The sequence below is a fragment of the Elaeis guineensis genome, chromosome 13 (genome assembly GCF_000442705.2).
Source record: "Elaeis guineensis isolate ETL-2024a chromosome 13, EG11, whole genome shotgun sequence".
NCBI lineage: Eukaryota > Viridiplantae > Streptophyta > Magnoliopsida > Arecales > Arecaceae > Elaeis > Elaeis guineensis.
This window is the reverse complement of record NC_026005.2, coordinates 15,589,189-15,613,011: the sequence shown is the minus strand read 5'-3', so window position 1 is coordinate 15,613,011 and position 23,823 is coordinate 15,589,189. Positions and strand designations below refer to the sequence as shown.

Here is a 23,823-nt window from a genome sequence, read left to right as displayed (position 1 = left end):
AGGGCACTTCAAATCGATCAGCCTCTACACCACTCTCTATAAAGTGTGTGTCAGGATCCTGATTGATCGACTAAAGCCGATTATACCTTGTTTGATCAGTCTGGAGCAAGGTGCCTTTGTCAACGGTCGGTGCATCATAGATAATATCTTACTTGCTCAAGAGTTTATGCATGATATGTAGTGAGCTCCCATCCGTCGAAGTCTTATAGCGATCAAGCTGGATAAGGAGCGAGTGTACAACTAGATGAGCTGGTAATTTTTTAAGCACGCAGATACTTCAAGAGTTCGATTTCTAAGAGAGATGGATTGATTGGATCATGGATTGCATGGAGACTTTTAGTTTTGCCATTCTAATTAATGACGCCCCGATGGAGTTCTTTTATTCGACGGTCGGCCTTCATCAAGATTGCCCTCTCTTTTCTTACCTATTTATTTTGTATGCTTATGCACTATTTTGGGCATTGACGGTGGTAGTTTAGGGGTCAAGTGCTAGAGCCCTACTGATCCATCTCTGGGGCTCAACCGCTCTCGTACCTTCTCTTTATAAATGACTATCTCATTGATCGAACCTTGGTATAGAATATGAGATGCTTTGCATCCATTGTTGAGGCCTACCATCAGATGTCTGGTTAGCTCATGAATTCAAAAGTCTGCGGTCATCTTCAGCCTCAAGATGAAGACTCGGATAAAGCAGGTAATACCGGAGAGGCTGGGGATCTCAGAGTTGATCGAGATCTTGACCTATCTGGATGTTTCTATCATAGATCAGTGCCTCCAGAGGGTCGACTGCAGACCCATGGAGCAGCAGATCCAGGATCACCTCAAAGGATGGCAAGCTAGTGCTCTCTCTATGATGGATAGGATGGATGATTTTTGTGATATCAATGCTTATCTCTATCCCGATGTACCTCTTAGCAAACACGATTGTGTTGAGTTTCTATCAGAGAGAACTAGAGCAGCAGCTACAGAGTTTTCTGTGGGATTCAGGGCATGACAGGCGTGGAATCCACCTGCTGTCCTGGGAGGTAGTTTGCCAATCTGTGAGGATGGTGGTTTAGAGATTCAGTTTCGATTGGTTAAGAGGGAGGCCATGATTGTTAGACATGCTGTCAAATTTTTTATTCAGCTAAATTACTTCTGGATCAGAGTGATGACAATCCAATATGGAGCATGGAGCCAGGGATCTTAGATACAGGCGCCCTATGGTTGCTCTTTCCTCTGGAAATAGATCTGTGCTCATGGGTCTACTATTTTGGCAGAGGTCAAATGACTGATTGGAGATAGGAGATCAGTGGTTGTGAGCCTGGATGCTTAGATTTTCAGCCTACCACTCTCTAAGTGGCCGACCTCTATGAGCAATAAGATGGATGACCATCTGCGAGTCTGCGACCTACTTAACATCAACAGTAGGGGCTGAAGAGCATAGAAAATGATCAGCTTATTTGGTGGTCCGCTCGCTAATCCGATCGTCACTATTCTGATTCTAAATCACTGTAGCCAAGATTTGTGGGTGTGGGGCTGCTCTTGTTGTCCTAGGATTCCCCTGAGGAATCTATCTAAGATGTGCAGCCTGATGATGGATAGGAGGATTGAGATTGCCTATATTTGGAGAATGCCCACCGACCCCAAAGTAAGACTCTTTCTCTGGAAGCTTGCTTGAGACTGACTTCTAATTTACATGCTTCTTAAAGATAGAGATATGGAGCTATCGATTTCATGTCCGATCTGTGGACTGGAGGATGAGCCAATAGAGCATGCCATCCTGTGTTATCTGAGGGCTAGACTAATTTGGAGGAGGACGGACGGCCAACCTTAGGAGATGATCGGGGGTCATTAGCTAGAGGCCTTCTTGAGCGCGATCCGATTGAGTATAGCTGACAAGATGACTCCACTTGAGAGGGAGGATGCTTTACATTGCCTATCAGATTTGGCTTCCTAGAAATAGCCTAATCTTCAAGGACAAGATGGTTCCTGCTCAATAGGTGCTGGAGAGAGCTATCTACTTGACAATGGAGTATAGTCACTTCGATGCTATTGGCTTATCCCTTGATGTCTCTATTCACTGAGACTCCCTTGCTACCCCTATAGTGATCCGAAAGATTATTTTCATTTTCTAAGAGCTCTCTCCTTCGAGATTTATCAAGGTAAATTTTGATGGCAGTGTCAGGGATGGAAGGGGTGGTGAGAGATTTGTCATCTGAGATCCGAATATCAGGTTACTAGCGGCTGGGGGCCCTCATCTCTTCGAGCCTTCAATCTTAGATGCTGAGCTTTATGCTGCCTAGGCGGACATTATTTTTGTTAGATAGGAGTTAGGATAAAAAAAAATTTTATTGAGAAAGATTCTACCACCATCATTGGATCGATCCGTGACAGCACGAGACTGCTGGAGCCCATCCGCTCCTCTATAATATCTGAACTATTCTTCATCTTTTTGCTACTATGGTGCTGCACTGGTGCTGCATGTCTATCAAGAGATGAATAGTGCGGCAGATTGGGTCACATCATATGTAGCAGAGCATTTCGAAGATTGAAATTGGCGATAGGACAAGAGCTATCCACCAACCCTGTGAGATCTTTTGTACTCTAATTTTTTGGGCTGCTCTCACACCAGAATGGTGTGACCACCTGATGTACCCAAAAAAAATCCATCAATGTTAATTGTGCATATCCAAATCCAAATCCTCTTAGGTTCCACCATTCAAGCTCCCTCACAAGTTACTATGTCATGATCTCGATCTTGCATTCTTAACATGCTTGCCTATCCCTGACCATACCACTCGCTAATGAGCATAACAAGTTCTCACATTATTACATGCTACCACAATCTTAAAGTATACAGTCATACGGCATAACATCATTTGTCCATGGCTTGGTCATGCATCACCATTCATTGTCATGGCACTGGCATCCAAATCTATGCATCAGCAAAATATTATTATTATTAGCCATCAATCCCTTATATCACACCACCCTCTCCTCCACATGCCTAGCTTGGCTATCTTTGTTTCTTAACCCAGTTCCAAGGCATATATTTTCATCAATATTCCATAGCCATATATACTCTATGGTTGATCAGCTCCCCTAGGTTCCCATGAGACACCATAATACTTAAGAGATTTACCCATTAGGGTAAGCCAAATTCTTGCCGAACTAGTTTCTTATTGCTTTTACACTCCTCTACAAATTAAGCATGTTTAGAATAGGTGCCTCAAGAACTCTCCAAAGATAGAACCTCAATGCAATCCCCACCAAACCAGTGCATCTAATTAATATTGCCCTTAATACCACCACATGAGACTATTTGATTATAGCATCACCATGCCCTATAATTACTTCAGGATGATCTTGTATCCTACAGGCCTAAAGTAGTTAAGAACATACGTAAGGTGCTGCATGCCTCCATAATCCATGGGAATCCTTAAGCATCAATATATGTCCTAGCAATTATTGCCATGTCTAAAATCAGTCCCCATAGAGACCCTAACTCTATGCCATGGCTATGCTACACCATAACTAACCATTGCCTCCTCAATATCCCATCCAAGCATTCATGTTGTTCTCTACCCCTAATAAGGGAAAGAAAAGGAAGGGAAAGGAAAGGAAGAGAAAGAGAGGGAAAGGGAAGGAGAACATCACTCTTGTTTGGATAGCCCTCGTAAGGAAAAGGAAAGGAGAAAGAGGATAAATATTTTAAATCCAAAAGATCATTGTATCCTTTTTATGTGTTTCAAGAGTACAAAAAATGATTATCCAAAACTAATGCACAATCTATGATAAAATAAAAAATTATTAATAGAATGCCACTGTCATAATAAAATAAAGTTGTGAAGTCAAAATCAACCTACATAGAATTTAGCCAATTCATGAAGAAATATTCAATAACATAGGTCCAAAAATACTAAATTAGCATCTTAAATAATCAATAAAAAAAAATATCAACACTTTTTTTTCCATCAACCAAAAATCAGTTGCTTAAATGTATCAACCAAAAATCATTCACATCAACACATCTTTCCTCTTCTCCATTGAAAACCCAATATTTCTCTGAACTTATCAGGATGCTCGATAAGAAAAAAATAAATATCTATCAGATGTTCAGGTGTAATGATCAAGTCAATAAAAAGTTTAAAAATTTCATCCTCTTGAATTGGAAGTCGCTGAAAGACATTCTTAAAAATATCATTTTCTTTGCAAATTGTCTCATTTTCTTATTTGATTGCCTCAGCCGCATTATCAATTACCTCTTTGATGCCTTTAAGCTCCTTCTCTTCCTTCGACACCTTATTTTTTTTGATTTTTGAAGTTATTGCACCTTGTGGAGTATGAGAATATATCTCTTATTGCTCATCGAATTTTATATTATCACCTATATCCTCAATGCTCACCTCATTTTGAGAAATCAAATGATCAATACCATCAATAGTATTGATGAAATCATCCTCAGTAATTAAGAGTTGTTGATGTTTCAACTCTTTTGTAGTCTTAGCATGATCTCCCATTGTCTTATCATTTTCATAAAGAATCATCATCTTGTCATAATGTGGAATGAGTTTGTTCCTCCACTCTTCAGCTTCAGTATTAGCCTATCGAAAAATAAATAAATATCATGTCAAAATTAAATATTAACAAATAAAGATAAATGATCTAGATAAATCTTAATTAACTTCTCCCATACTTCAGGCTCAGTAGTCCACATCTTAGTAGTCAGATCTCAAGTTAATCTGATTATTAAAATTTTTTGAAAAAAATCAAAATATTTCAAAAAAAATCTCTTTTAAAGTCTTTCAATGATTTTTTATCTTCTCTTTGTTCAAATTATTGTTCAATTTTTTATTTACCTCAGCCACTATATTTTCATATGCTGTTGTTGTGAATGTTTCATTTACTTTATTTCTCATATTATGCTGATGCATGAATGCCTCAATAAGTGCATCATCCATAGTAGAGTTCTAGAACATAAGTTCTTCCTTCTTTGAGTTATCATTCGTATCTTTCTTCTTTCTTGACATGATTGATCTACATACATTTATAAAAAAAAATATATAGAAATATATAATATAATATAAATATATAATATATATAAAAATATTAAAAAGAATACTATATCAAATAGTTTCATGTTGGCATTATAAGTACGAACAATCAAATAGATTTATCTAATGAATACGAGAAAGTAAACACAACACACAAACAGTTTGATATGATAGTAAACTAGTATGTTACAAAACATAATCATTCCATATAGTTGTAGCTATATGGTCTCTTATAATCTCTCCTTGAATAGCATCATCATTATCATTTTCTCAAGCACGCCTTTCATTTCCTGTTTGATTTTGATTTGCAAGTTCAGCATCTACTTCAACAATATGCTCCTTATCTGCATTCACGCCTATTAGATAATTATGCAAAATACAACAAGATAATACTATATATTTTTGAGCTTTAACCCCATATATAGGTTTCATTATACTTGCTATAATAGAAAATTATTTTTTCAATACACCAAATACTCATTCAATAGTATTACGCAAGGATGCATGGCGAAGATTGAATAACTCTCGAGCAGTTCATGGTGGATTCTTTGAGTATTCTTTCAAGTAATAACATACTCCTCTATAAGGTGCAATAAGCCCATCCATCAGCTGGTATCTAGCATCAACAAAATAAAATTTATCTATTCAAATTTACAACTATCATATATGGTTGTTAATTAATGAGCATAAGATTAAAAAAAATGTATGAAATTATTTTGATTACCTTCATAAATTTTAAGATTATCTTTTCTTGATAATGTATTATTTAAGATTCTTAAGTCAGCTACTATTTTTTCTCAATCCGATAAGACATACATAAATTTAAAATCAAAATCATATGCTACTAATATATTTTAGATGAGATAGTCTTTTCTACCACGATATTTAGGAGCATCCATAATAGACACTTGTATATAGACATGCATTCCATCAATTACTCCCATACATTTCTGAAATTACACGTCTATGTTAACAGTAATCTAATATAAAATTATTTATTATTTATAATATAGGATAATAATTTTATCTTTAAATATGGGTTGAACCGACTACTGTTGAGAATATTTGGCAAAACTTATGAGCCATCTAATTGTTTGAGAAGTTTTTCTTCTAATTCAATTATAGATTTCAACACATTATGAAAATAGTGACTTGTAGTTTCTTCAGACCTTCGAAATCACAATTAAACTTTATGATTTCTAGCATTATGTATTAGTATATAAAGTATTTTCATAATTTGCTCTTATATTGTTGCTCTTCTCGTTGGTTTTAAACCACCATCTTTTTCTAGCAAATCACATAAGTCTAAAAATACTTTAGGCCCCATTTATATTATTTTATGCCCTTGACCACTTTCAATAATCTTACTCAATATTTTCTCGTGCATCCTTTCTCTTTTAGAGTTGAAACTACTACTAATTCGCTTGTCATATGACCGTATTTTGAGAACGAACCATTGAGCAACCAAGCATATTAGTTGAGCAACCGCCCTTTTACAAATTTCTTTCTATCTAATTTCTCTCCATTTAAATTTGACAATAGCTATTTGAAATTTTTGAAAATCCATCTACTATAAAAAATATTACACATTACAAAGTAAAAAAAACAAAATATAGAACAATATACATAGAATAATTAAGAAAAATATGAAAGCATAGAACAAAACAAGAAAAAATGCAAGTAAAATGAACCATTGTAAGTTGTAATTTGATGAAAAAAATCATGAAATTATGAATAGCCATCCAATTTCTCTATGATAAAACATGGTTAATATTTGTTGAAACAATAATTGTAGGACAACAAACAAAAGACAATAATGAGATTACCATTTCTATAGGCAAAAAAATGATAAGATCAATAGAAAAAGGAAGCAAAAAATCTAGCTACTAACCTTCTACACGATCTCATCGACGAGAGATAAGGAGATGAGTGACGGACATCATATTTGATTCATGTAGAAAAGAGGAAGAAAAAAGTTTAATAGAAAACAATGAAAGAAAGCCATAGAATAAACCCTAGCTTTTATTTGAAGATCTATGGGCATTTTTGTTCTTTAAATATCTCATGTCCCTTTCTCTCCCGATTTTTCTAAATTGGAGAAATTAGAAAATTAGTTTAACAGAAAGAAAGAGAGAAAGAAGGGTACCTCTCTCTTTTCCTTCCCCTCCTTCAAAAATTAATATCCAAACAAGGAAAAGGGAATCCCTCCCTTTCCTTTCTCTCCAAATCCTTCAATCCAGACAAAGCATTAGAGTTTTAGTGTATCAATGAGCATTACAACTATGAGCACACACAAATCTCTTCACTAGGCCTCTAAGTCTAAGCTAGCACTTCCTTGAGACAAACCTATAACAATATATGTGACATAATAGCAACAAGATTTCGAACTTAATTTATGGTATGATCATCGGGAGATGATATACGTTAGGAAGTTGGCATCTTCAAAATTTTAAAAGTTTTGTTCGTGTAAAACTTCATTGGCTAATGATGCCTCTATCTCAAACGAATATACTTATAACCTAATCCATGGATAAGTATTTACATTAAATGCACACAAGATTTGTAATGATAGACCAAAAGACAAATGGTGAAAGGATCAAATAAGGTCTAAAATAATTTTATCTTGTCATAAAATATTAATTTTGCATAGATAACATGAAGCTTTAACAAAATTTTCTCTCAAAAATCATGTATAAGCTAATGGTATTGCCCCCAAACCAAGTGTCAAAAGAAATTCAGCATCAAGGAAGCTGGTCCTAACACTAATTTCAAAAAAAATATCATGAACAATTAAATAACATTGACTAATGCAACCATTTTAAATATAGCTATCCAATTACTAAAAAATTTGAACAATTAGATTATCACCCATAATTTAAATGACACTATTAAGATCTTAATACAATCCAAACATGACAATCTCTTCATTATCAAACAGATAAGAGACACACACTATATTTTAAAAATTAAACAATTATGAAAAAGGCAAAAATATCATTTTTTGGTCGTGAATATATGCCTCTTCATATTTTCTAAATAAGATTTTTTATTTTTAACATTGGGATGCGACATCTTAGGGTTCCATTGTAATTGACAAGCAGAATACTTCTATTAGCATCTATGCAAATATGAATTTGCAGACCCCACTTTATATGTATCCTCTGGCATGTGCAACATATGAGCAAAGCATTTATTCATATGTCATAATAAAAAAAATAGAAAGCTATTTCGACTTTGTCAAAGCTGAAAAGGTCGCTTGGGAAAAACTTCATTTTAGAGTTTTTCTAAAAATACTTTCTGACCAATATCAAAAAGATATTTGATTTTAATAAAATTTTAATGATGATCAAAATGCCTACTAATAAATCTCTTAATTACATCTTATATCATATCATATTGTTATACTATAAATATAATATAATAATATTATCATTATATTATAATAGTATAATATATTATATTTTATACTAATACTTAATTATAATATAATATACTCTTATATTATTTTACAAGTATAATGTATAATATAACATATTATCACAATCATAACATTATATAATAATAGTAACATCATAATGATATACTAAATTATTAATGATATAACAAGATAACATATTGGATTATATAATATTCTATTATTAAAACTATAGTATTATAATATAAATATATAATATAATCGATTATATTATAATCTATGATTAGAATATATTATAATGTTATATTATATGACAAAATTATATTACATTGTAATAAATTTGTACTATGAATAGTATATTACTATATTATATATATCATATTATGTTATGTGCTATAGTATTCAATATTACATTAATTATATTATAATAATATTATATAGTATAATGTTTAATATATAATAATATGTGACATTATATTGTATTATGCTAAACTATACAACAACATGTAATATTTATTTTCATTTTATCATATTAAAAATTTTTATTTTAATTATTAAATATATATTAAAGTTTTTAAATATTTTAAAAAAATAATTACTAGATAGCAATCAACTTTCTGCAAAAATCTATTTCCAAAGTCCTATTTTTTGAAGACTTTACTTTTAAAAGCTCCAAAGCTCTGCTCCGACTAGAGTTGTCAAAATGGAGAAGCCCGACCCATGGAGGGCTGGCCCTTCACGAGCTGAGCCCATTAGGGCTGGGTCAAAAAAGTCCTTTTGATAAATAGACCATCAAATAGATAGCCTAGCTCTAGCCTTATAAGTGAAGGACCTAAACGGACGGCCCTTATAACTCATCAAAAAATTAAAATAATTAAAATAATTATAAAAATTTAAAAATTATAATAAATTAAAAAACTCTTAAATATGATACTTCATCAAATAAATAAATAAAATCAATTCCTACATCAAATTTTAAAATATCAAAAATAAATATAAAATAACTTCAAAAAAATTATAATAATATCATAATAACCATTCTCCATAAGAAAAAAATATCATAAACTAATTAAACTCTATAAAATCAAACAAACCAACAAGTAATAAATATTGTTCAAATAACATTGAGTCTAATTATTGAAATTCAGTCCCTATTCTCAAGATTTTTGTCACAAGATGTTTGCCACCAATATTTCATTAATCAATAATCATCCTCATCTTCCTTAATTATAATATTAGAATCTTGATTTTTGATAAATTTGCATCAATTTTTGTACTTGAATCATCATCTACGATCTATAAGTAACAAATAACAAAGATTAATAAATAATTAGAAAAAAATTATTTTGTATCCAACTAAATTCAAATTCTTATCTTAAATTATAAAAAAAAATATTACCATCATGAATAAAGTCATGTAATCAATTGCAGGTGCAAATAAGAGCTTGCATGAAGAACCAATCCTAACATGATAGGAACTGGGAAAGACATGTCGACTTTCTTTTTCTAAAGAGATATTAAACTTGAGGTTTAATTACTTCTATTCGGTAAATTAGAGGGAGATAGTTAGTATTAATATATAAAAAAAAGAACAAAAAGAAGAACAAAATATATTAAGAACAAATAAAATTAAATCTTTATCAAAATTATTTTTTTTTTTTTAAAAAAATAAATGAATCGGTCCGTGGGCTAGACGGGTCAGTCCTTTACAGGTCGGGTCATAAACGGAGTGGGCTAAAAAATTTTTTTATTAAATAAGCTATCAAAATACTAGGCCGATCCTCCTATTTTAAGGATCTAAATCGGCCGATCTGCGGACCACGGTCTATTTTGGTGTCTCTAGCTCCGATGCAGGGCAACAATGATCATTCAGCGGATATTTTTATTTCTCACCAGCTCACCTCCGGTGACCGCAACTCGCACTCGAAAACCCTAACAGGTAATAAGCATGGCAAAATGTAAGCGCTGCTGTCTATCTCTTCTTTCTTTTCCCTCTCATTTTCATTTTGGAATTTCTCAAGAAGAGAGAGGAGGCACCATGAGAGAAGAGGAGGTGGATCGGCTTCGAGGGGTGGTTCGGGACTGCGTGAGCAAGCATCTGTACTCGTCGGCGATATTCTTCGCGGACAAGGTGGCGTTGGCCACCGGCGACCCGGCCGACATCTACATGCAGGCCCAGGCCCTCTTCCTGGGCCGCCACTACCGCCGCGCCCTCCACCTCCTCAGCTCCTCCCCCCACGTCCTCCTCCAAGACCTCCGCTTCCGCTACCTCGCCGCCAAGTGCCTGGTAGCCCCTCCCCCATTCGCGCGCTTGCTTCTTTTAGCCACTTTCCGTCGCGGAATCTTGATCCACTTGTCATTTCCTTTTTCTTGGGCATTTTTTCGAATGCCTGGCTTGCATCTGATCTCAATCACGTTACGTATTTATGTGTTGTCTAATTGGCCGAAGGGCTCCGTTCAGTGGATCAACGCTGGATCAGCGCAAAGACCGACGCATCCTGGTTCCTGAAATTCGATGAGTTTGCAGCGCCGTTAATTGGGTGGTTTTCCAAAATTTTAAACGATTTTCATCTAGTTCCACAACAATTTGACAAATAACTCAAAAAAATAGCGAACTTTGGTTTTTTGAAAAAGCCATTAGTATTTTGCTAGAATGTATTAATTGTATACTTTCTGGCGTATTTTGTTCATTGTGAATTAAATACAGGTAAAAAATTTTATATAAATTGCAATTCTTGAAAATGTAACATGTTCTTTGCTTTTGTTATTGTTTAGGAATCCTTTTTTCCCCCACTATCTTGCGACTTGATTTGATCGAATCCTGGAGTAATTTTGACTGCAGCTTTATAATATCAGAATATCATGTGTTGTTCTTTGGAATGTATGGAACTTTGTGGGCTTATCTTTTCCATTCTCTCTCCCACTTTTATCTTTGATTAGGAGGAACTGAAAGAATGGCATCAATGCTTGACAATGCTTGGAGATGCTAAAGTCGATGAAGATGGGAATGTTCATGCCCAAAAGGATAATAGTGCAATGTACCTGGATAAAGATGGTGAAGATCATGAAATCAATGTAAGATGTTACTTTATTTTCTAGCCTATTATACAAAACCTATTTGATTTATGGCTAATGAGATCCCTTAATATTATGTGAGACCAAAAGCAGCTGGTCCAAATTAATGGATGTACGAGTGTAATGATTGTCTACATTGTGCTATACTATTTTGCAGTGAACCATTTATGAGAACTTATATTTCCTTCTTTCTAATTTTCTCCATTTTCAATTACACAATTTACAGTGACAGTTTTTTGTTTAATGAAAAATATGACCTAGGATTGGATTGAACAAATTTTGAGTTATATGTAAATTTATATAATGTACATTGGTGAAAAAGCATCCATCAAATATTGCTTTACTAAAGATGCCATTTGCATGTGTAGAATGCTCATGCTGATTTGTATTCTATCCTGTGCTTCCTTTCCATTTCATGAAATTATTTCATGTCACACGTTGCTGTTTTTTTTTTAAAAAAAAATTGCTTCCATTTCAGTTATGTGTGATTGATTTTTGTTTTTCTTTTCAAGTGAAAATTATTTTCACCTTTGAGGTATACTAAGTTCAAGCACTCATTTTTGTCAGCAGACTACAGCAGCAATTTGTTTTTTACGTGGCAAGGCATATGAAGCTTTGGACAATCGTGCCCAAGCGCGACTATGGTGAATTGTTGTTGTCATTACTCTTGTTATTATTACTTTCAGCGGTCGAATACATTATATTGTGTTTGCTTGACTGTCAGTTCCGTTATCTCTTTCAATTGTAGGACAACATCTTTCTTTCACATTTTTGAAACAACATGATTCTTTTCGTAGCTCATGGGTTATCAATTTTTTCATCTACATTTGCATTACATGTAGCTGGATGAAAAAAAATAGACTAATAGAGTGCCAGTAGTAAAAATATTATGAATTTCAACCTAGGACCAGTTCAACTGAGTCATTTATTTAAGGCTAGCTCACCAACAGTAAGTTGTTCATTTCTCAGGCCATGTTGGTTCAGGTCTTTTGGTCAAACACTTGGAATGAATACTAGCGGTTTAATATCATCATATTAGCTATGTTTAGAAAATGGTAAATGCTAGGGAAGTTTGTTATCCCTAAAGGCAAGAATTTCTGGAGAACAAAGTTATCTTGCATTGCTTTTAATAGAATCTTAAGACTGGATACTCCATTTTTACATAGACTTGGGAGATAATCCCTAAAAACCATTAATTAAAACTTGGCTAACTGCCTCATTATAAAACATTAAAAAGATTAGAAATCAACAAAAGGAATTTAGATGAACTGTTTGAAAATCTTAAATTGATTTCTTACTGTAAAATCTCTGGCTGTTTGACCATAACTCATTATTAATCTAAACTCTAACAAAAGCCTGTTCTTCCTCTGTTTGTTCAAAAGAATAAGAGAACAAGCTTTTGTTTTCTGACTGCTTTTTCAGTAAATAAAATACAAACAAGTACTGCTACCAATCAGCTCAAATGGTGAGAAAAGGAGTAACAGCCTAGCTGAATTACTAGTTTTTTAGCAGATTTTGTGGAATGTTTTATATAATACTCGGAACTTGTGATCAGCATATGCTGGGTGTATTATTGTATCAAAAGGGATCTGAATTAACCCCGCGTTTCCTAACTTGGCCCAGAATGAAAGCGGGATATTCTAAACTTGGTGCAGACTAGGTCTGGTTGAAAAAGGCTATCCTATCGAGTTAGAAATTGACAACTCTAGGACATATTCAATTCATGACAAGATGATGGCATACAGACATGTAAACATATTTTATCAATGTTTTTTCCCATTTGGGTGTTGTTATTGTGCTATCTTTGCTTATACTGTTATATGCAGTGTCATGTTTGTACACATTGCTAGGTAACTTTTAGTAGTTGTTTAAAATGCTGAAAAATGAATTGGTGTTCTTCAATGATTAATTTGCCCATATAAGTATGTGGCTTGCTTTATCTGTTTTACTTTCATTGCTTGTTTTAGTTCTATCATTTGCACATGTATGCTTACCTAGTTTGGTTTTATTGATGGTTCTAAGGTACAAAGCAGCTGTTAAGGCAGATCCCCTATGCTATGAGGTATGCCTAGATGTTGGCTTTTATGGAAGTATTTGTTTAATTAGCATCTATTGAATAGGAAATGCTGACAAAGGATAGAGTCTTCCAGTCTTACCAAAGTAGATGAAAGCATGATTAACTGGCCAAAATACTTTTCAATAGAACTGACAAGGTAAACTACCTAATAGCTTTTTATTTGTTCTCCTTCATTGCTTATTCTCCATGTGGAACATGATTATAGATGATATAGAATCCAGCCTTTGCAAATGAGCCAAGAGCTTAGGCCCTTCACAATATGTATCTCACATGAAGGGAAAGAAGTAGGTGGATCTCTTAAATTTTCACAGTGAAAATTATACCTAATTATGGGGATCAAACTGGTTTCTGAAGGCTTTCTAGTTTCCCATAATATAAATCGTAGAACTTGACAATATAAATTCACAAGTCAAGCCTTGTGAAAGTCATACAACTTCAGAATCATTTCTAGAAGAGTTTGTCCATGAATAGAAAGCACTCAAGTATCCTCCAAAATTTTTATTCTCTTTGTTGTTGCACATGTAGTTTATGCACACATAAATACACAATAGTGACTTTACCACTTTTTTTAGCATGATTTACTGGACAAGATTAGTCTTAGCTTCCATATCTACTTTAATTTGAGATAAAGTGATTTATTTGTTTTGGAGAACCTGTATCTAGGGATTCTGAAAGGCTCCTATTATTGCTTCTTTCTAAAGAAAGCTGTCAACTGTTACATGCTGATCATGACAATTACACAATGTCCTTTCACTAATCTAAAGAAAGCTTAGTCTTATGTCCTTTCACTGTGTCTTTCAGGCTTTAGAATGTTTGGTTGACAATTACATGCTGACATGCGAGGAAGGTAATGCAAGGAAACTGATCATGATTGTAGCATGTGGGCTTTATAGTATATCAATTAATTTGTATTGTTAATCTGTTGCTTTGAATGAAGTATTTGTCTGAGTTTTAATTGTTGATAACAACTGATTATCTTAGTTTAGAAGGCTTATGATAACTTGTGGTGCTCTAAAAGTACTTCTGAATATTTGTAATTTGTCCAAACTATTTAATTTTTTGGCTGACCTGTCCAAAAGATATATGGACCTCATCTGACACTTTGCTGGCGTGTTTACAGACAAAACATGTCCAGCACTCCAGCTTTTTTCAAAATACTTGGTTGTAAAGAAAAATGAATGAACTGTGATCAAATTGTACAAATCTGGATGCAGTTTGTACTTAATTTGGACACCTAATTGATGTTCTAGTTATTATCCATAATATCATATCATATCTTCCACTGGTTATGTTCAAAGTGTTGCATTTAATTTGATTTGCGTGTTTCTAGATATACATATTTATTCTTTGTTACTAAATAGTGAGTTAATAACACTTCTATACCATTATAGAGTGATGGAACATTGTCATTATATGATCATGAAGTGCGTTTATAGTGACAGATGCATTGTATCTTATATTGCTACATTGTAGGGGCCTATGTGTAATTCAAACATGTCCTGTTTTACTTTCAGTTTATGTTGGTCGAAACTGGCCAGAAGAAAGTGAAAGAAAATGAAACACCAAAATATCTTGAGCCAATATACTAAAACATGCATTTGAACCTTGCCATATTCAATTTGTCTAGTTTAACAAAATATACATTAAAAACAAGATAGTGTAGAGAAGTAAATCAATAAGATAATTGTTCTTTATATTTTGCAAATTTGAGAAAATTTCTATTTCAATACTCCAGGAGAAAATTGAGATATATCATGCTTAACCCCTTGCTAACATAAAACCTTGTCTATTGTATATTTACTTCTTTGGACATGGCCAGAAAGATGTAAACAGATTCTTTATCTTTTATTTACTCAATTTGAGTGTTGCATAGAGACATATGTTTGAGTTAGAGAATGACATGAGTTGGTTGGATGTAGCTTGCTTGGCAAGCTAAAAAGATTTCTATTAGCCATTGTAGCCAAGATATATTTTATGAATACCTACGTCCACTTACCTGGTGTGTTATAATTTACCAGATATGTAAAGAAGTATAGAATTTTATTAGTATCTTTAGATCTTGTAAGTAGCACCTCTGCCCCCATTTTCAATTTTCATGTTCTCTTGTTAATATGGTTTTGATTGAGAGCTGTCAGATGCGGGTCCATTTTTGGGAGCAGTTTGGCTTTACCTTTTGTCTTAAGCATGCAATGGGATCTTGAGCAATACTAGTTAAGACAATCATGGGACAGTTCAAAATATTGTTTTTTATAGTTGTATGTTTTCTCTTGTATATGCACACGCACACACACAATAATTACCGATTTTATTATACTTAAAATTTGTAGCTGTGTAGATCTAGCATTTTATAGTATGCTGAACACAGTGGCATGTTTCAGAATCGAGTCTGTTATCATCTCTGCAGTTTGGGAAAGATGATAGGTGGCTATCTACATTTTATTCATGCTTGATTAAAAAGGTAACTTAATGTGCCATTTTTTTGAATATACTGTTTGGTAATGGATAGTATGAATACTAGATTTCATACAGCTTCATGCCGTTTATGCTGCACATATGAGTTACTAACATTTTTTTTATGTATTTTCTCACAGCATGACAAAGAACATGTTGTGGAAGCAAAGTTCAGGGAGCTTGAAAGAGAAACTTGTGCTATTTCTTCTTCAAATTCATCTTTTGGTCACACATTAAGAAACAACAGTGACTTGTTGGCTTGTAAAGCTGAATACTACTACCAATGTGGAGAGTATCACAAATGTTTTGAACTTACTTCTGCGTAAGTTGGTAAATAGTTTTTTACCAGTTTTGACTAACTTTATTTGAATTTCTTTAAATTCCTCATGCTGCGCATCCATTTCAGGTTACTAGAAAGAGACCCTTTCCATCTGAAATGCATATTAGTTCATTTGGCAGCTGCTGTGGAGCTTGGCCACTCAAATGATCTCTATCTGATGGCATGCAGTTTGGTTAAGGATTATCCTCAAAAGTGAGTATGTTTTTGCCCTGCTATAGTTTTCATGGTTCTTGTCAACTTGCTGTCTTGTTCCATCTTTTACCCATGATCAAGTGGATGTATGTTTAGTCAAGCAACTACATGATAAGACAGCATGTTACATACTACCACTTCATTTATTTCATGTATTGATAGATAAACCTGACCTGCCTCAGATATTCAATTCCTGGGCGGAGATTGAGATATATAACTCTGCCACTTGCTCATATGAGTTCTATACATGCACCGATGCACATATGTACATCACAAAACAAAAAGCAATCTCACCTATGCATGTGCACCATGGGCAGTGTAGCGTTATTGCTTGCGTAGTTTGGTGGGAAATGTGACAGGATGGATGCCGAAACTGACAAAACTGAATCTTAAATAATATTTGGAGGGATGTGCAGTCTATCATTCATCTTTTGATGGAAATGGGTTGTTGATTTTATCTGGAGTGTGATTCAGTCATGGTTTTTTGCTTTCATTTCTGGGTCTCCCTCTCACATTGTTGTACTAGTAATAGGTTGGGAAGATCTTTGCTTTATTCTCCATCTTGGGTTCTCTGATTTTTCAGTGGCAATTTTACATCTCCGTAAATGGAAAGATGTTGCAATAATGCAATCTATGCCTAATCTGTTAACTAAAAAAAATAATGTTTGTCTACCTTTTGCATTTGATTTTCTGTCACTTTATAAGTAGCCTTTGTGCTCGATTGCCTCTTAGTGCTGTAGCTTCAACTGAAGGATCATGCAGTGTTACCTTCAGTTTTGATAAATGTCAAGTTACCGTACATAAATGAAACCTTTCAAGATATGCTATACACAATATTGCAAAATATATCCTCAACAATTACACTAACTAAAGACGAAATGTCTGAACATGGCTGAAATTGTTGCAGGTATATTTCTATATTTTGTTCTTTCACAATATTGTTCTCTGAGAGACTTGCATTTCCTTAACATAATAACTCACCATTTTTTCCCAGATCTCTTTCTTGGTTTGCTGTTGGATGCTACTACTATTGTATCAAGAAATATGACCAAGCACGAAGATATTTCTGGTAACTACTGCACCCTTCTCAGGATGGTAATTTCAGAAAAAGAATCCATAAAATTTATATTTGTGTCAATTTTTTTTCAAAAAGTAACTATTTGCATCATTTATATATTCACGTTCTTTGATTTATGTTTCACTTCTCCCTGTTTTCCTTTTAATAAGTGATTGTAATAATGCCGGTTATCTGTCTAAATTATTTCCATCAATTGCAGTTGTCTTGCATGTTATGTTCTTTGAAAAGTATTGCTTCTACATTTTCAACTTCTGGTATAACTTGAATTAATTGTCTCTGGAGACTGGTGAAGAATTTTGGTAAAACACATACCCTGTTCAGTAAGAAAAATTATGCACAAAAAGAAAACCTCATATCACAGTGCTATAGTCTACCAAAAGCAATCAACTTTGCTTCATGCTCATTTGGTTAGTAAAAGGTTTCCCATGAGATTGGTCAAAAGGCAAAAGAAGGGCATCACTCGATGAAATACACCAATAGCAGACATCACTCAGGCATATGATTTTCTAAAACCAGTAAAAGGGTTGGCTGGTGCTTCTGCAACCAGTTGTCAACCCAATATCTGCCTCTGAGAGTTGTTGCTGAAATTTTGTTCAGCGTAAACTGAAGCATCATGCCCGGTCTTTTTGTTTGCTAATTAATATCTATGAAAGCTAAGTTTTTGAACAAAAGCTACTATCTATCTTCTTATCTCATCCGGTTGCCATGGTACTTATTTGCTGAGGCACACTTGGATTTGAGATCTAAGATGTGATGCCCCCAGATGTCAATGAACACGACACTAAACAAAAATACGAGAAGGTTATTTCAAAATAGTGACCCACATATACAACGTAACATTCATCATATTCTTTAGAAACAGGAGGAGCAAGCCTCCAAATATTAAACTACATAAACTAAGGGAAATTAGAAGCAATCTCTAGGATAAGAAAAGTGTTTACAATTTTATTAGTTTGCATATATGAAGAGAAGGTACAAAACCAACAGCACCATCATGCTCAAGATATTTGACTATATGACCAAGCTTGCAAAGCCATAGCTTAAGGGCAATTGAAGAGACCCATGCTGTTAAAACAAAACATAAGTTGGTATATAAGGAAACATGACCTTTATCACTTGCAGATTTTGAATTGGAATCTGAGTTGAAGGGTGGTTTTGATTTATGTTGCAAGTATACTTGTTTGCCACAATTAGCTGCTATATAATTCAATTCAAAGTTGGCTGACTTATTTATATTTTAGTTATTTGGTCTGGCATGCTATCGTCGATAATGCTTCTTTTTTTTTTTGGGTAAAATTTAGTTCACATTATGAAACATTTGTGTTTCTTTATAATTATAAACATATAATCTTCTAAACACTTTTTTTTGGTGCTTACTGTCAGTTATTCTATATGGTTTTTTATGTGCTTTTCCCCTATTCACTTTAGCACCTTACCATTAAGCAGTCTACCTCATAATCAGAAGAAAATGAATGCTTTCTATTGGGTGTCATGGGCTGAAATTCTGAACTTTATTACTTATTTCTTTTTTAATTGCTCTTCATTGTGCAGCAAGTCTACAAGTTTAGATGGGACATTCCCACCTGCTTGGATAGGCACCGGTAATGCTTATGCTTCCCAAGAAGAGAGTGATCAAGCAATGGCTGCATTTCGCACAGCAGCTCGTCTGTTTCCTGGGTAAATTTTATGCCCCCTTCCTGCTTTAAAGTATGCGCACATATGCATACGCATACTTCTTGCATTTGTGAGTCATGATTTCCACTTTGTTAGTGCTTCATGTTAGGTGAAATCAAGAATTTCCCTTTTCCTTTCTTTTATGCCAAGTTTAATCTGGTACATGACTCGGATTAATGGTCTAGGAATTTCAGTAGATCTCTGTTATTACCTTTGATATTTGTTCATTTGTTTAATACAGTAAACCCTAAATTCTGATGGTCACTGCAGTCAATGGTCTCATATTTCCACAAGGCATGCAACATTGAGCTCATAGGCTGTATTTTAACTAACAATTAATGGATCTAATGTTTCCCTTTGATTTAGAGGGAAAACTCTTATAGGCAACTACTCTGTGTGCAGCTAAATTCTTGATACTGTAATTACAGGTGCCATTTGCCAACATTATATATCGGGATGGAATACATGCGAACACACAATTTCAAACTTGCAGAACAGGTACATGTACTTTATATGGGATAAGTTATCAGAATTTTAGTGGCTTTACGATGCCATTAGTCATATTACTTTCTCTTTTTTTATTGTGATTATTTGGTATACTAGAAGAGTTCTAGTAAGAAGGGCTCCTTTTTATAGCATGGTCAAAGAGGAGGAGAAGACCTAAAGAAACCTGGATTGAATTCTAGGATTTGAGAAAGCATATGTTGACAAAGAACTCAGCCCCTGACAAAATACACTGAAAAAGGGTCAATTAAGCTGCTCCACATATATAGGATATGTGTTTTTTGTTGATGATTCTGTTGTTTTATATTATTTTCTCTCATGCCCTGCAAAACGTGCTCTTTATGAGAGTATTCTGTTTCAACTTCACTTTGGGCTGCCAATTCTGGATCTCTGGAAAACATGCTCTAATAAATCATGCTGAGAAGAAAGCAACTATGTCCTAGGTAAATCAAAGAAATAAATTGCAAGCAACTAAGTCCTAGGTAAATCAAAGAAATAATTTGGTCGTCATTTAAATCTTCAGAAATTCATTTTGGGATGGAATTCCTAAACTAAAGATGCAATTGAAAACTTCTACAAATTCAGATCAAGTTTTGTCCTACTTCACTACCAAAGGAGTGGTGAAGGTGTAGTTGGGGAATGATAGAAATAACTAAGTTATTACATCATATTATGGTGACAATGGCAGCCAAGTGTCGGGACTAGAGAGTTTTCTTTCTTTTTTTTTCCCTCCATTTTTTTGCTATGCTCAGTAAACAAATTGATGGAACTGATTGCTGCACACACATGTTCTTTCTCTTCTCTTTCAAAAAACTTCCTTGCTATCTAGTTCTGATCGGCATCATACAGAAACTGTTTGGCAACTGTCTTTTGTCCCATATGATGAATTAAATTTTTTATTTACCAGATATATGACCCATGTAAATATTGAATTAGAAAGAGATACCATCTATTCTAATTTTAATTGACAAATAGAAACAACTTATTAAAGTTTTTAGTGCACTTTTTCTTCAGTTTTTTCTGCAGGCAAAGAAAATCTGCCCTTCTGACCCACTTGTAGACAATGAGCTTGGAGTTGTAGCTTATCACATGAAAGAGTAAGAAAATTTCTTGTCATGCATCCTTTTTTTAGTAGGTGTTGATTTATGTGTACTCTGGGAAAATATTTATTTGAATTTGATGCTTTAGTTTAGCAGGTTTTTGAGTGGTGGGGTTATGCTCTTGTTACAACTAAGAACTGGTGTTTGATGGATGTGCACAATTTATCACAATTGCTAATAAGCATCCATCAGTGATGTATACACTGTCATGCATCTGTTTATGCAATGTACATATCACTTGATTGTGTAGCAGCTAAGATGTTTCTCATTTTAGTCCTTTTGCTATTAATTGAAACTTTTTTCTTGAGAACTTCAAGCATAACATTCATCTGAAAGTTTGTTCTCTTTCTTTTGCGTGTAGATATCAGAAAGCTGTTCAATGGTTTGAGATGACATTGGACCATGTTGCATGCTCGCTAAGTGAAATGTGGGAACCAACTTTGGTGAATCTTGCACATGCACAGAGGAAGCTAAAGTATATACACGTGACTCTGCAGTATCCTATTATATTTTTCATGGATTATGCATTGAAGCTATAGCTTCAATTTCTTGATGTCACCACATCAATAGTTGCTTTAGTACTCAGTTTTATTGCTTTAAGATTTTGCATGCGAATTTTGAGATCCTGCATAAATTCTATTATTGAAATTTCTTATCAGTTTAGTTCATCATAGAAGTTAACAAGCATATAATAATGGCATGACAAAAATCAGAAGCTTGTTTATATAAATGTGTGCATCTGCAAGATTGTCACATGATAAAAATTATTTACAATCCACAAAAATTTCTGGATAGTACTTGATAAATCAATATAATGTATTAAAAATGTTCCTTTTTTTAGATTCTAAATAATTGTATTACACCTAAGGACCCCATGCAACTCGTTTTGGGTCCATTTGCTCTGACATCATTCTGTTGGTTTATTCTCTTCAAATGGAATAAGATCAATGCGGTATTTGAAACCGGAAGAGATTGGTTTTTCTTGTTTATTTTTATTGCAAAGACCTGATATTCAGACAAATAATTCTTACAGGAGGTACCATAAGGCAATCTCCTATTATGAGAAGGCCCTGACTGTTTCAACTCGAAATTTGAGTGCATTTGCAGGCCTGGCGTACACTTATCACCTGCAGGTATATTCTCAACCTCTTGAATTATTGTACAAAGTGGCACCAATTGGAGCATTCCTAATCTCTCGTGGTATGCTAGGACTGTGTAACAGCATTGTGAATTGGAATTTCGAAAGAGATGGCTGTATTGAGACTATACTAGTTAGAGAAAAGGTTACATATGAGAAAAGAGGGTGGAAAATTGAGTGCTACTGAAATTATTGTACAACCAATTTTATGCACTGTGCGCACAATGATCACAAACTATAGAAAGCTCCATCCATAAAAAACCAGCAGTAAATTTTAGAATTTTAACTGTAAAGTAGGCACTGAATGTTGAATACTTAATTGCACAATTTTATTTTATTGGGAGCTATTTTTCTGTAATTTACTGACAATTACTTAATTTCTGTTCCCAGGATAACCTTGATGCCGCAATTACCTATTACCACAAGGTGAATTAACAGGACTTTCTGATTGTAATTGTGATTACACATAAGTTGGTAAAAATTTGTTACATAGATATCATTGGGATGCATCTGTGGTAGGAAGCTGCATTTGTAGATTCAGGGTATGCCCATCTTGAACGGACATAGCAGAATAATTCTTTGAGAGGATGTTTGGATGCCCGCCATGATGGTTGTGATGATCATAATGATATCAAAAAAAAAAAAAAAAAAAAAGGAGATTCACTTTGGAATGCAGGGAGAAGTGCAAGGGTGGTGTAGATGTGTGTTCACCGGAGTTGAGGTAGGACTGTCTGACTAGATAATTAATTAATTGTATCAATTTATAAGTAGATAATTTCAGCGTTCCATTGAAAAAGTGATCTGCTTGCCCAGATGTCATAGTATTGAGAGATCTGCATATGTGGTCTCATATTTTCATCCTTTTGCTTAGGTTAAGTTAAAGGCTGTACGATATATTTCACTTGCATTGTATCATCAGAATACAATAAAAACTGATTAGACCCAGATGTCCATTTAGACGATCATTTGCTTGTACGATTTTTGGACCACATCAACACTTGTGCATGAACTACTTTTCCATGCACTTGAACCAAGAAACTAATGGTATGTGGCGGGAAGTATTAACATGGTGTTGCTATATGATCTTACTGGGTCCTGACCCTGGTAGTTGCAGTTTGCCCTGATTAGTTTTGTCCACTTGTGGTGTGTTTGATTTCACTTTTTGAGCTGAAGCAATGGCTTAAATCTTGTGATGTTTTATTCTCTTTGATCAGGCTCTGTGGTTAAAGCCGGATGACCAGTTTTGTACAGAAATGCTAACATTGGCTCTGGAGGATGAATGCCGAGGCACCGGCCAGAGACGATGAATAATTTATATTGGTATTTGTTACTACGGCCTATGTGGATTCTCTGTTGTCACTGTTATGCGTATGTAAAAAATAAGGGGGAAAAAACATTCTGTACGCTAAGCAGCAATGATCCTGTCTCATTAATCTGTAAAATTATCTTCTTTTTTTTTTGTTCATATTTAAGTGAATTCACATGTTTCAGAAACCTTCAAATCCTGTTATCGAGTTATTTCACGTAATCAAAGGCTTAAGATGATTCCTATTTAGGTGCAATCTTAGCGACGTTAATGCGTATGATTTGAGTAGCTACTGATGGAGCATGGTGTCACTTGCACTGTCAACTTTTTTTTTTGGAAAGTCACTGTCACGAACATGTCCTGCATATTGCTCTTTTGGATCATAGACTCCAAGCGCAATCTATTTCTTATCAAATTTATCTTTTTTTGACCTTCCT

At 34.1% G+C, this 23,823-nt stretch overlaps 1 protein-coding gene across 3 annotated transcripts; it reads left to right on the top strand.

The window, feature by feature from the left end:
* The first annotated feature begins 10,422 nt into the window (after positions 1-10,422).
* LOC105056365 (anaphase-promoting complex subunit 6) lies at positions 10,423-23,635 on the top strand. Of its 3 annotated transcripts, none has more exons than XM_073247869.1 (16): positions 10,423-10,738; positions 11,392-11,526; positions 12,097-12,170; positions 13,549-13,588; positions 14,405-14,450; positions 15,982-16,061; positions 16,195-16,376; positions 16,461-16,586; positions 17,581-17,655; positions 19,216-19,341; positions 19,767-19,836; positions 20,857-20,939; positions 21,304-21,438; positions 21,946-22,075; positions 22,471-22,506; positions 22,600-23,280. In XM_073247869.1, the coding sequence occupies exons 1-16, from the start codon at positions 10,490-10,492 to the stop codon at positions 22,645-22,647; spliced, it is 1,635 nt and encodes a 544-aa protein (XP_073103970.1). In that variant the 5' UTR covers positions 10,423-10,489; the 3' UTR covers positions 22,648-23,280. The 3 variants fall into 3 exon arrangements, with proteins under 3 accessions (XP_073103970.1, XP_010936837.1, XP_073103969.1); XM_010938535.4 differs by lacking the exon at positions 22,600-23,280 and adding an exon at positions 23,295-23,635 and having other exon boundaries at positions 10,425-10,738; positions 21,304-21,417; positions 21,976-22,075; XM_073247868.1 differs by lacking the exon at positions 22,600-23,280 and adding an exon at positions 23,295-23,635 and having other exon boundaries at positions 10,425-10,738.
* Positions 23,636-23,823: the final 188 nt, after the last annotated feature.

Bases quoted from the DNA above. Each gene is read 5' to 3' on its own strand.
- LOC105056365 (XM_073247868.1), top strand. From the start codon at position 10,490: ATGAGAGAAGAGGAGGTGGATCGGCTTCGAGGGGTGGTTCGGGACTGC. The intron at 14,451-15,981 runs GTAATGCAAGGA...GGCATGTTTCAG, and splicing joins CATGCTGACATGCGAGGAAG to AATCGAGTCTGTTATCATCT. The intron at 21,439-21,945 runs GTATCCTATTAT...TTTATTGCAAAG, and splicing joins TATATACACGTGACTCTGCA to ACCTGATATTCAGACAAATA.